Source organism: Mizuhopecten yessoensis, unplaced genomic scaffold (genome assembly GCF_002113885.1).
Source record: "Mizuhopecten yessoensis strain PY_sf001 unplaced genomic scaffold, ASM211388v2 scaffold10841, whole genome shotgun sequence".
Taxonomy (NCBI): domain Eukaryota; kingdom Metazoa; phylum Mollusca; class Bivalvia; order Pectinida; family Pectinidae; genus Mizuhopecten; species Mizuhopecten yessoensis.
In genome coordinates this window covers 375,564-389,504 of record NW_018408748.1, presented here as the reverse complement: position 1 = coordinate 389,504, position 13,941 = coordinate 375,564, and the positions used below count along the sequence as shown (strand labels likewise).

The 13,941-nt window shown below is 35.2% G+C and overlaps 1 protein-coding gene across 1 annotated transcript; it reads left to right on the top strand.

Moving 5' to 3' along the window:
• The first annotated feature begins 350 nt into the window (after nt 1–350).
• LOC110462894 lies at nt 351–13,723 on the top strand. The gene is made up of 3 exons (XM_021517133.1): nt 351–701; nt 10,694–10,840; nt 11,655–13,723. Exons 1-3 carry the CDS (start codon nt 488–490, stop codon nt 12,140–12,142), a joined length of 849 nt encoding a protein of 282 aa, XP_021372808.1. The 5' UTR covers nt 351–487; the 3' UTR covers nt 12,143–13,723.
• Nucleotides 13,724–13,941: the final 218 nt, after the last annotated feature.

The following is a 13,941-nucleotide window of genomic DNA, read 5'->3' as shown; positions in this document are numbered from 1 at the left end:
AGTATCGAGAGATTCTATATCAATGAATCCCGTCTACTTGGATGTTTGAACGCTTAAATACTCAAGATTTCACTGTTTATCTAGAAACATAAACAATTCCGCCAAACAAGATCAGATTGGAGTTCTTCAATGGAAGTACATGTAGTTCACACCTATATACGTTATGAATACTTTAATTTGTCTCGGCTCGGCTGTGGTAATATCACTATGACCCGATGGCGTGCTATTCTTAAAAACTCCGGATACACATACTCAGCACTTGTAATGCTATTTCAGCGATAAGGTGCAAATTTTTTAAAACGTACTGACTCAACTTATTGAAAATTCGTTGACGCGGCAGAGGCGTTAAAACTCATGGTCTATATGAAGCTCGCTCTACTCAAGAATCGTACTGGAAGTTTCCAAAATTCGTTTTCTTGCAAATCATCAATTTTTAAAACAAGAGCTAAATAATTATAGTTTTCAGAAACGATTGAAGTATTATGAGATGGCGTTAAGCTTCAAGCAGCAGATAATTTGCAGGTGGATTTGCATGGCGTTAAGCGGCCTGGGATTTGTGTGTTACTGTGTGGCGTTCATTATTCCGTACTGGGTGTATATCCGGACAGATGGACACGTCCTCCGGTACGGAGTGTTTTCGGTCTGTATCGTTACAGCACGGAGCATGGCATGCGGGACAGTCGCCCCGGAAACAGTGAACGGTAAGGCGTAGTATCATGGTAGAGATATCATATAGAGCGAAATCTCCTTAACCCTTGCAGCAAAGTCCAAAATAAGATAGCCCATGCTTGTTTGGAAACCTGTTTTTCTGGATTAAATGGTAAACGAATATGTCACGTAATTTGTAACGTATCCGGTTTTTACCAATACGTTTCCTGTAACCACAATGTACTAATGTATCGAGTCTTTACGAGGTTTCACGGTGTGTGGTTGTCGTTGATCATTGTTGTACGTGACTAAATACGTCCTTGATAATATCCGTACATGACAATACACGAACTGATAATACATGAACTAACAATTTTGTTATTTTCATTTTTGAACATTTGTTTTGTATATTCTATCCTTATTTTGGTACATTGTAAGAGCACACATCCTTAATTTGGTATCATTTAAGCGTGTTTTTTTTTTAATTCTGCCTTTTCAAGGATACTGACTCTTCAGCTGTTCTTTGTCAAGCGGTACTCGCATTTTCTATAATTTATTTTGATAGACAACTAAATTTTACGGGCGTATCATAAATTTAATGTTCTTCTCTTAAAAATGGCAGCAGTTTTTAACAGTGTTCTTTAATTATTAAATGTTTGGGATGAGCTCTTCTGTTAATCAAAACGAACACTGTTACAAGGCCCGATGAAATGTAATAGACAATTGTTTGTCGTGTCTGACACACAGGCCGAGAGGAAAAACTTACATAGTCAACTACTTATATAAACTTGTTAGACTATGAAAATTAGTAAACATGCACATGTGTATGTGTTTACCGTGGTTAAGAAAGTTGTCCTTAGTGACAGTATCAACAGCAAATAATAGCATGTCAATGTAAACCTGGTATCTATAGCTATTGCACACGAAATTCTGTTGACTGAATTCGTTTTTTAAGGTTCTCCGATAGATGTAATGGAAAGAAACGATTAAGATCCGGAATGATTTGGATTTTAATGTGGTAACAACCAGTCCGTAGTAGCGACATACCCGAGTGAGTGTACGGAGTTCGACAGTAAACACCGAGATACCCCGTACATGTTTCGTTGCAAATTAAGACAAATTCAAAAGTCTAGCTAAGCTGACGCTCGGTAAATATTAATATCGATAGCTTAATACGCTGTAAATGCCCCATTCTAGACTGGTAGTGTTAGAGAGCGTACCTTGGACTTGGATAAATGTCTTTGTTTCAGTGGAATATATATTTGTGTGCTAATTTAACTCTCTATGACGTCAAAGCAGATTAATTAGTGCATTTTTTTTTTAAATTGCCGTGTAAACGAAGCCAAACACAGGTATATCTACATACAGGTATGTGATCACTTTAAATTCACACTTTGAGTTCTCTACACATATAATTCTATACAACTTTGCAACTACTAATATCGAGGTATCATTAATAAGATTTTTTCCCTCTATATGGATAGTTTGGATGAAACTTCCCCCTGCACGAAATACCTGTAGCCGCATCATCACATCGCTTGTTAAACGTGCGCTTATCAGCAGCCGAGACTTTTTGAGTATTTGTGAAATTTTATCACATAACCCTGTTGCTTAGTAAATACAACAATAGCAAATATATCAGTCGGATTTTATGCATGGCCAGTCTGCAGTGTTCCAACTCATAGAAACATGTATTGCACTTGAGGAAAAAACCACTTGTGTTGTATTTTGTGACATATCCCAATCTTTTGATAGGGTTTGGCATATAGGGGTCTTAAGGCATTTCGTGTGAACTGTTAGAAAATCATTTGTCTCAGACATCAAAAGATCTTTTTAAACAGTTTATATTCTTCTGTAGGTCTTGCTGAGGCAGGGGTTCTACAAGGCTCTATTCTTGGACCACTGTTATTTCTTATATTTGTTAATGATATAGCAGATATGTTTTAATGAACATCTCCTGAAGAAAACAGATGCATTTTTTATTTCCATTGATATAGACGAAGACTTAGAACTTGATGCGGAAGTCTTAAACTTTACGGATTATCCTAACCTCTGAGGGGTAACTTTTAGTCTAATGTAAAGTGGGTGATCATGTCAATGGGATTGACTCCTCTGTTACGAAAAACAAATTAATGTCTTACGGAAACTGAAACACTTATTGAGTAGAGATGCTCTCTTGATAATTTGTAAGAATTTTATTTGACCACTTTTAGAACATGCTTGTGAGTTATGGGACGGTTGCACTACATTTTGAATCTGAAAAGTTAGAAAATCCCAACGTGAAACCGCTCGCATTATATCAATACTTTATAGCATGAAACTGGTCTTGAAACTTTATCTAATCGAGGAAAATGTGGGAAACTTCAACTGTTGTATAAGATGCATAATTTATTAACTCCTGATTACTTCAATAATCCTTTGTCGTCTTTAACTGAAAAAAAAGCAATTACGCCTTACGTAACAATAATATCTATAGGGTTTCTCCGTTCAGACTGTCTCTTACTAACTCTTCTTTTATATCTTCTTCTTTTCATTGTCGGAATAACTTAGAAACCTCGGTTCGACCATTGCCCTCTATAAGTTCATACAAGCTATTCCACCTATAGCTACTTTAAATTCGGAGATCAGAAACTTAATGTTTTGCATACTTAGCTCAGACACCAGTGCAGTTCCCTTAATTATGAAATCTTTAGAGTTAACCTGGTTGAAGTGCAGCTTGTAATTGTCGTCATCCTTGTGAGAATGTCTTTAACTACTTTTGAATGCCACCTTTGATTTCTACATTCTGGTTCAAAATTTAAATCATTTGAATGTTGGGTTATATTAAGAAATAATTTTGTTTGACGATTCACAATTTTCTGTGGAACTTAACACATCTATTTTTAGATATGTGCAAAACTTTATTAAATCTTACAAAATATTTTGAGCTAAAATTGCATTTACAATTGTATATTTACATTTGCATGACATTGCCACTATATAGCCTCTTTGAAAGCTGTGTCGTTGATGGGACTTTAATTACCATGCATCACGAGACACAATTCTTAGCGTATTAATACAACACTGACCGGAACTACAATATCCAATATAAATAAACATGATGGCTGCTGAAATATCGCTGAGCATTGTGAGATTTGACAATGTCATTGTAAATTTATGTGCAAAATAAAAAATTAAACAAAACCACTTTTATTACAACGAAAACAAGACCAAGGTCTGCAATATCGTATAAAATGCACATCGGTTGAAATCACCAATGTCGGCAATGGAAACAATTTTAACGCTCATGCAATTTATCAGAAACATCGTCTGTTACACTGCACTGATCAACAGGGGCTCGTTACAAATGTCTGAAATAAACATATTCTATAGACTTACTGACACATATGTTACAGACCTACTGATCGAGTCACAGCATACATAAACATTTCAGACATCTGTAACGCAACTGTGCTCCGTCGCAAGATCACTCACTTAAAACGCTATCAGTTTCACGCGTCTCGCATCCACGGTTCCTCAGTTTCTGACGACATCTCAAATAACGAGTCTGTTATAGAATCTATTGACTGTTGTCAGGTTCCCATACAATAAACTAATTACGTTCACGCCTGGATTCTTCTCAAAATGAGCAAAGAGAAAAGTTCGAATTAACTTCCAAAAATAACTCCCTCGTGGAGGGCAATGTCGGATTTACGGTGTTCACTGTATTTGTCCATGCGCGAAATTTGTTCCGGTGAAAAATCGAAACAATTTCAAATCTAGCTTTCAGCTCAGAGTTGTATTGATAAACTTTAATCCCCCTATAGACATATGATATGCAATTGTATTGATACTGAATTGTGGAATAAAATTGAAGTGTTTGTTAAAATTTCAATCAGCACGCGACAAAACGCTGTTCAAAATATTGAACGAAATTGTGTGGACTGTCGATAAGGCAGCAATTTTAATTTTAAACATAAATTATAAGTTAAAAAAGAACATAAGAGGCAGAGAAAACGTAAATATAAGTATTGAACTATTTGTGTATGGTATTTATGATCTATTTGAATGACACAGCTTTGCAAGCAAACAAATCATAATGCGCGTAATGCTTAAATATACTTATGGTCTCTATTGTAGTGTCATTGAAAATGTATAACGGGAGAGGACGTTGATCAGTTGTAATGACTTGTGTGCCTTATCCACTTGTCTATTTTTGGCAATAAATATGTTTGGACCTAACAATTGATTTTGCATATTAAGTCACACCAAGTGCAACCAAATAAACCTTCTGACTAGAACTACTACACGTCAATGATTTCCGATCGGTAGCTATATATTCGGATGTTGTTCTGTTAAGAGTAATCGGGGACTAAACTAGTGGTGATTTAAAATTTGACAGAAATTCTGGAATGGTTTACGTTTGGTGTTTGCCGCCTGACGGGATAATATCTAATCGAGGAAAATATTAGTACATGACAATACACGTACTGATAATACATGAACTAACAATTTTGTTTCTTTCATTTTGAACATTTGTTTTGTATATTCTATCCTCATTTTGGTACATAGTATCAGCACACAACCTTATTTCGGTTAATAAAATTTTGAATCATTTACGCATGATTTTTTTTTTTTAAATCTGCCATTTCTATGATCAACCATGGACCCTTTAATCATGATACTGAATCCTCACTATTTCTATAATTCATTAGATAGACAACTAAATTTTACGGGAGTATCATCAATGTTCTTCTCTTAAAGAAGAAGCAGTTTTTAACAGTGTTATTTAATTATTAAATGTTTGGGATGAGCTCTTCTGTTAATCAAAACGAACATTGTTATCAGGCCCGATGAAATGTAATAGACAATTACTTGTCGTGTCTGACACACAGGCGACATGAAATACTTACATAGTCAACTTCTTATATAAACTTGATAGACTATGAAAATTAGTAAACATGCACATGTGTATGTGTTTACCGTGGTTAAGGAAGTTGTCCTTAGTGACAGTATCAACAGCAAATAATAGCATGTCGATGTAAAACCTGGTATCTATGGCACACGAAATTCTGTTGACTGAATTCGTATTTTTAAGGTTCTCCGATAGATGTAATGGAAAGAATCAATTTAGATGCGGAATGATTTGGATTTTAATGTGGTAACAACCAGTCCGTAGTAGCGACATACCCGAGTGAGTGTACGGAGTTCGACAGTAAACACCGAGATACACCGTACATGTTTCGTTGCAAATTAAGATAAATTCAAAAGTCTAGCTAAGCTGACGCTCGGTAAATATTAATATCGATAGCTTAATACGCTGTAAATGCCCCATTCTAGACAGGTAGTGTTAGAGAGCGTACCTTGGACTTGGATAAATGTCTTTGTTTCAGTGAAATATATATGTGTGTGCTAATTTAACTCTCTATGACGTCAAAGCAGATTAATTAGTGCAATTCTTTTTTTTTAAATTGCCGTGTAAACGAAGCCAAACACAGGTATATCTACATACAGGTATGTGATCACTTTAAATTCACACTTTGAGTTCTCTTCACATATAATTCTATACAGCTTTGCAACTACTAATATCGAGGTATCATTAATAAGATTTTTTCCCTCTATATGGATAGTTTGGATGAAACTTCCCCCTGCACGAAATACCTGTAGCCGCATCATCACATCGCTTGTTAAACGTGCGCTTATCAGCAGGCGAGACTTTTTGAGTATTTGTGAAATTTTATCACATAACCCTGTTGCTTAGTAAATACAACAATAGCAAATATATCAGTCGAATTTTATGCATGGCCAGTCTGCAGTGTTCCAACTCATAGAAACATGTATTGCACTTGAGGAAAAAACCACTTGTGTTGTATTTTGTGACATATCCCAATCTTTTGATAGGGTTTGGCATATAGAGGTCTTAAGGCATTTCGTGTGAACTGTTAGAAAATCATTTGTCTCAGACATCAAAAGATCTTTTTAAACAGTTTATATTCTTCTGTAGGTCTTGCTGAGGCAGGGGTTCTACAAGGCTCTATTCTTGGACCACTGTTATTTCTTATATTTGTTAATGATATAGCAGATATGTTTTAATGAACATCTCCTGAAGAAAACAGATGCATTTTTTATTTCCATTGATATAGACGAAGACTTAGAACTTGATGCGGAAGTCTTAAACTTTACGGATTATCCTAACCTCTGAGGGGTAACTTTTAGTCTAATGTAAAGTGGGTGATCATGTCAATGGGATTGACTCCTCTGTTACGAAAAACAAATTAATGTCTTACGGAAACTGAAACACTTATTGAGTAGAGATGCTCTCTTGATAATTTGTAAGAATTTTATTTGACCACTTTTAGAACATGCTTGTGAGTTATGGGACGGTTGCACTACATTTTGAATCTGAAAAGTTAGAAAATCCCAACGTGAAACCGCTCGCATTATATCAATACTTTATAGCATGAAACTGGTCTTGAAACTTTATCTTATCGAGAAAAATGTGGGAAACTTCAACTGTTGTATAAGATGCATAATTTATTAACTCCTGATTACTTCAATAATCCTTTGTCGTCTTTAACTGAAAAAAAAGCAATTACGCCTTACGTAACAATAATATCTATAGGGTTTCTCCGTTCAGACTGTCTCTTACTAACTCTTCTTTTATATCTTCTTCTCTTCATTGTCGGAATAACTTAGAAACCTCGGTTCGACCATTGCCCTCTATAAGTTCATACAAGCTATTCCACCTATAGCTACTTTAAATTCGGAGATCAGAAACTTTATGTTTTGCATACTTAGCTCAGACACCAGTGCAGTTCCCTTAATTATGAAATCTTTTGAGTTAACCTGGTTGAAGTGCAGCTTGTAATTGTCGTCATCCTTGTGAGAATGTCTTTCACTACTTTTGAATGCCACTTTTGATTTCTACATCCTGTTTCAAAATTTAAATAATTTGAATGTTGGTTTATATTAAGAAATAATTTTGTTTGACGATTCACAATTTTCTGTGGAACTTAACACATCTATTTTTAGATATGTGCAAAACTTTATTAAATCTAACAAAATATTTTGAGCTAAAATTGCATATTTACATTTGTATGACATTGCCACTTTATAGCCTCTTTGAAAGCTGTGTCGTTGATGGGACTTTAATTACCATGCGTCACGAGACACAATTCTTAGCGTATTAATACAACACTGACCGGAACTACAATATCCAATATAAATAAACATGATGGCTGCTGAAATATCGCTGAGCATTGTGAGATTTGACAATGTCATTGTAAATTTATGTGCAAAATAAAAAATAAAACAAAACCACATTTATTACAACGAAAACAAGACCAAGGTCTGCAATATCGTATAAAATGCACATCGGTTGAAATCACAAAGGTCGGCAATGGAAACAATTTTAACGCTCATGCAATTTATCAAACATATCGTCTGTTACACTGCACTGATCAACAGGGGCTCGTTACAAATGTCTGAAATACACATATTCTATTGACCTACTGACACATATGTTACAGACCTACTGATATGAGTCACAGCATACATAAACATTTCAGACATTTGTAACGAACCTGTGCTCCGTCGCAAGATCACTCACTTCAAACGCTATCAGTTTCACGCGTCTCGCATCCACGGTTCCTCAGTTTCTGACGATGAACTTAACTCACCCTATAGACATATCATATGCAATTGTATTGATACTGAATTGTGGAATAAAATTGAAGTGTTTGTTAAAATTTCACAAAGTACTACTTTGTTTGCCAATCAGCACGCGACAATACGCTGTTCAAAATATTGAACGAAATTGTGTGGACTGTCGATAAGGCGGGCAATTTTAATTATAAGTTAAAAAAGAACATAAGAGGCAGAGAAAACGTAAATATAAGTATTGAACTGTTTTTGTATGGTATTTATGATCTATTTGAATGACACATTTTTGCTGTGTCATTCAAATAGATCATAAATACCATACACAAATAGTTCAATGCTTAAATATACTTATGGTCTCTATTGTAATGTCATTGAAAATGTATAACGGGAGAGGACGTTGATCAGTTGTAATGAGTTGTGTGCCTTATCCACTTGTCTATTTTTGGCAATAAATATGTTTGGACTTAACAATTGATTTTGCATATTAAGTCACATCAAGTGCGACCAAATAAACCTACTGACTAGAACTTCTACACGTCAATGATTTCCGATCGGTAGCTATATATTCTGAAACTGTTCTGTTAAGAGTAATCGGGGACTAAACTAGTGGTGATTTAAAATTTGACAGAAATTCTGGAATGGTTTACGTTTGGTGTTTGCCGCCTGACGGGATAATATCTAATCGAGGAAAATATTAGTACATGACAATACACGTACTGATAATACATGAACTAACAATTTTGTTTCTTTCATTTTGAACATTTGTTTTGTATATTCTATCCTCATTTTGGTACATAGTATCAGCACACAACCTTATTTCGGTTAATAAAATTTAGTATCATTTACGCATGATTTTTTTTTTTAAATCTGCCATTTCAATGATTAACCATGGACCCTTTAATCATGATACTGAATCCTCACTATATCTATAATTCATTTGATAGACAACTAACTTTTACGGGAGTATCATCAATGTTCTTCTCTTAAAGAAGAAGCAGTTTTTAACAGTGTTTTTTAATTATTAAATGTTTGGGATGAGCTCTTCTGTTAATCAAAACGATCACTGTTACAAGGCCCGATGAAATGTAATAGACAATTACTTGTCGTGTCTGACACACAGGCCGACATGAAATACTTACATAGTCACCTACTTATATAAACTTGTTAGACTATGAAAATTAGTAAACATGCACATGTGTATGTGTTTACCGTGGTTAAGGAAGTTGTCCTTAGTGACAGTATCAACAGCAAATAATAGCATGTCAATGTAAACCTGGTACCTGGGACGTTGAAGGATGTACACCTCTGAGAAGTCAAAAAGTTCCTATATTAAACTTCTTTTCTCATACGTATTTTTCGAAAAAAGAGTTAATGGCAGAGTAGAAAATGACAAAAAAAAATAGATGTCCGTGCGTTCGTTTTTGTGCTATGATCGGTCAAAGATACCAATTTAACACAATAATGTGATTTTAGGTGATTTTTTACAATTTCTTCCAAGTGTGTTTTCAAATATGTATGAATATTTGCATTTGTAGAATTGATAGAAATATAATTTTCTTTTAAATTATGGTAATAAAATTTCTTAATCTTATTCTTTTAACTCAGATAGGCGATTTAGGTTACCCTACCCCTTATTTTTTATTGCAGATTAAACGCTAGATATAAAAGGTTCTGCTATTAAACTTTTTTTAATATTCAATGAATCAAAAGAAAATGTGTTCTCTTTCTAAAACAGCCACAAAAATTTGGGAGTTCGTGTGCTTCTTTTTTTGTCCAATAATTTATTGTATTATTTTTCACCTTTTTCGGGGTCAAAAATCAAAAGTGCTTCAGTTACACTAAATATGTAAATAAAATACCAATAATGTATAATTTTCCACTTTGTTGCATAATATTTTTATCATATTGAACATAAAAAAAGTTTCACAGCAAAAATGAACCTGTTACAATTAAAAATGGCGACACAATAACAATTTAGGTGATCAATCTAATGTCAAAAACGGTGAAATTTTGGCCTTTTGGGAATCCAAGAAATACACATTAATACACATTTTCAAAATGGCCGCCGAATTGGTCATTTTTTTTAATTCCTGTAAAAAAAGTTCTACAAACAACAGGCATCTACTTTTTTGACAAAATTTGTTAAATGTTACAAAAACCCGTTACACCAGATCAAAGCGAGACTTGAACGTGATTTAAACCTCAGAAGAGATCATCCTTAAAATGTTTCATGAACCCAAACAAACCAGCTAGTATGATAAAATAGAATTGCCTTGCTTTGAATTCATGAGTGGAAAGGTAGTATTGAAACGCATATTTTGAACTTTTATAAGGAATGCAAATAAGTTACCTATAATATTTACCACGATACTGTGCTTACTGATGCCCTGTCTCCGTTTTACAGGTGTGTTTGTGGCAGCCCAGGCGTTTGCTACCCTAGCCCTTCTGACCTACTTCGTGGCTGCCGTTAGCTGTGCTCTCACCCTGTGTTGGCCTTACCCGTGGAGTCGCTACTTCCTGTTTGTGTGTGGAGGATCGGCTTTGATCACAAGTAAGCCCCCTTAAATGTCTTAATTTACCTCACTTAATCAGTAAAATCTATACTTTCGGTCCATAAAACACTTTAAGCTAGTGGGCCGCATGCTCCTAAATATGACCTTTTACCTTTGTGACGTGATTCTACCCAACTGCAGCGGCCTCTTGCGAGTATTATGAGCAGTGTTAATAAAATTTACAAATGTCCCTTTCATTACATTTTAAGGAACAAAAGAAACAAATGAAAAGGTAGTCATGCCAATATAAACGCAAGATCTAAATATGAATTTTGTTATATGAAAGGTATGATGAAAGGAAGTGATTTTAAAGTAAAAGGGTTTTAAGCGTTGCTCGAAACTCACAGTAATATTCTAAATATCCTGCATTAAATAAGCTAAAAGATATTGAATCATTTAAAGTATGTTGTTCTTTCATTGGACACTTGTCGTATGTTATCACCTGGTTAATATCCACACGTGCAAAAATAGCATCCGCGTTTGGGAAATAAATTAAACAAAATTAATGTTACAGCTATACTGTCACGGTGCGAACGTTTGTTGATGGTTCCATATTATTTAAATGTCTTCTAGAAACAAATTTCAATTTGTAGCTTACAGATTGACATCCACATCTGCAAGCATGGTGTTAGTTTGAATAAGCTACTGTTTCTTTTCTTCATTTGTTTTCATTGCCTATAATTATGCTAGAAAACGAAAAAAAAATGCATCATGGTAATGTTTAAGAATTATTCTTGAATCTGTAGTCAAATCTATTTTAATATATAAAGATTCATTATTTTGCCAAACTCAATTTCAATATTTATTTTGCAGCCCTATTCGGAGGAACAATGACGGTGCTTTATATCATGTATCACGTCGAGATGCTGTCATCACTACAATTTGGGTTCTACATGGCAACCGGAAGTCTCTTTGTGACACCTATTGTCGGCGTTTTTGCAATTCTTGCCGGCAAAGCAACAACACGTCCAAAGGAGGACAATTCAGACGATGGAAGCTTTCTAACTCTAAGACCTCTATTTTCCCCGCGATCGTCGAGGTGGAAGCGACAACCGTCAACTCCACCCCCTACTTCTTCAACAAGTTTGGCAGTGACCTCCCCTGTACGGGTTTCGGTGGATGAGTCAATGACGTCACACGAAAGAGACCGGCGGATCACTGTTTCGACCATTACTGTTTCACCGGGACGGTTCTCAGCCGAAAACCCTGTCACCCCATCTCAGATTTTGCCAATGTTTAAGCAAACACCACAAAACAGACGAAATGAAAACGCTCGTGCTCATCGATTGACCAGTTTTTAAATGTGCGTAACAGACCACGTGGCTATGGACCTTACGGAACTGGAATGTAACCTACGGCGGCCCTCGTGTAAACCCGCAGTCCGGCTGGTATATTTACCATGCTTGTTTGTATGGCGAGATTTTTTAACCTAGTGTTACTGAATTTATTAGTCCCCCGTACATGCCGCACATGTGCAGTCAGCGTGATATCTAAAAGGTCGTTGCTGATTAAAAACCAGAACAAGAACCCACCAATTCCCGGTTATAGGTTTGCACTCCGTCTTTAGGTTCTCCGTCCAAAGAGTTTGTCCAGTTGAGTAGCCAGATTTATTTTGCAAATACGCTTTGGGATGGCGAAGTGTCAAGAGCACTTTTGACCTATGGTTTGACATTTGACCCGGACCACTGAAAAAAATGAAACTGAAGAATGTTTGATTTTGCTAGCACATTAGTTAGTTCATATGAGTGTACACGAATTGTACTTTACAATGTGACTTTTATTTCTAATACTACAGAAGATGTTTATTTAAATACACTATGTACTTGCTGACCAGTCGGTATAGTCTTCAATAAAACATCAAGGTACCGAACCTTTAATATTCGTGGATGAATGTTATTGAACGCAAAACTCTCATCGATACTGAATTAATAAGTATTTCAGGAACTGAAAAAAAGTAATTCAAATATTTCGCGAATAGTGTTACATGAAGACAATATGGAATTCAAACATCCGCAAAATGACTTTTAAACACAGTAACACGCATGGCACATGACAGTCTTTTAAATTTCTAGCCTTGCGAAAAATACCATTCTGATAAAAAAAAAAAAAAACATATGAATTACATGGTTACACATGTGTGATAGTTTATGGAAGTCAGCTCGTCTCGATTCGATTCAGAATCGACCCTCAATATATCCAGTTGACCGTTTTTATATGCAACTTAAACAGGTTGCTCTTCGACACTTTGGAATTAGCCAGGTCATTAACATGGTGTTTTGTTATGTCTGTATAATTATCTTGGACTACGACTGTTTATTTTTTTCTGAACTTTTCATTTCGAAGTTTGGTTTCGGTGTCTTTCAAAGTCGATTCTTTCCGGTGTTCTGCCATTCGGATACCGAACCGTCGCTGGCGACGTTTTGTATAGGTACTATATCCTTAGGGTGTACTAGGATGACCCGGATCGTCTTATAGGGCTTAATGAAGCATTGTTGGTAAGTGCTATATTTGAAGCTGATATATGTTGTCAGCACAAATGATTTCCTTGATCAGGAATAACCGCTTCGAAGTACATCGTCAATAGGTGTGTTGGTAAAGAGAGATACAACATCAAATAAAACGAATTCTTCGTCAATTTGAATAATAGCGGTGGACATACTTTCAGCACTTGACATGGTATTCAAATTAACTGAAACAGCACCCAAAGAATGTCTGCTATAGAAGTGAAAATATTATATGGGTCTCTTCATTAAAAAAAAAAAAGCATTTTTTTCTTTATTTTTTTTTAATGAGAAAGGCGGGCTTGCAACGTGCCCAAGTTTCATAATAATGCTGATATATCTTGTTTTGTTTATTTGTAGTTCGATCCTTTGAATGTGTATTGTTTGGATGTAAAATACAATAAAGTTGAATTAAATTATAAATTAAAATTTTAAATTGTTTATTCGGTACAGAGGAGGGGTAGGTAGCTCATGGTATTGGAATGAGTTATTAAACACTGCGTGCCCGAATTTGACTTCGACTTAACTGCCATCTCGTACAATGTTAACGCCCAATAATGATCATTTACCTGATAAAAGTGACAGAATACACATCGTAT

Coding starts and splice junctions, on each gene's coding strand:
- LOC110462894 (XM_021517133.1), top strand. CDS start 488: ATGGCGTTAAGCTTCAAGCAGCAGATAATTTGCAGGTGGATTTGCATG. Junction 702..10,693: donor CGCCCCGGAAACAGTGAACG/GTAAGGCGTAGT, acceptor TCCGTTTTACAG/GTGTGTTTGTGGCAGCCCAG. Junction 10,841..11,654: donor AGGATCGGCTTTGATCACAA/GTAAGCCCCCTT, acceptor TTTATTTTGCAG/CCCTATTCGGAGGAACAATG.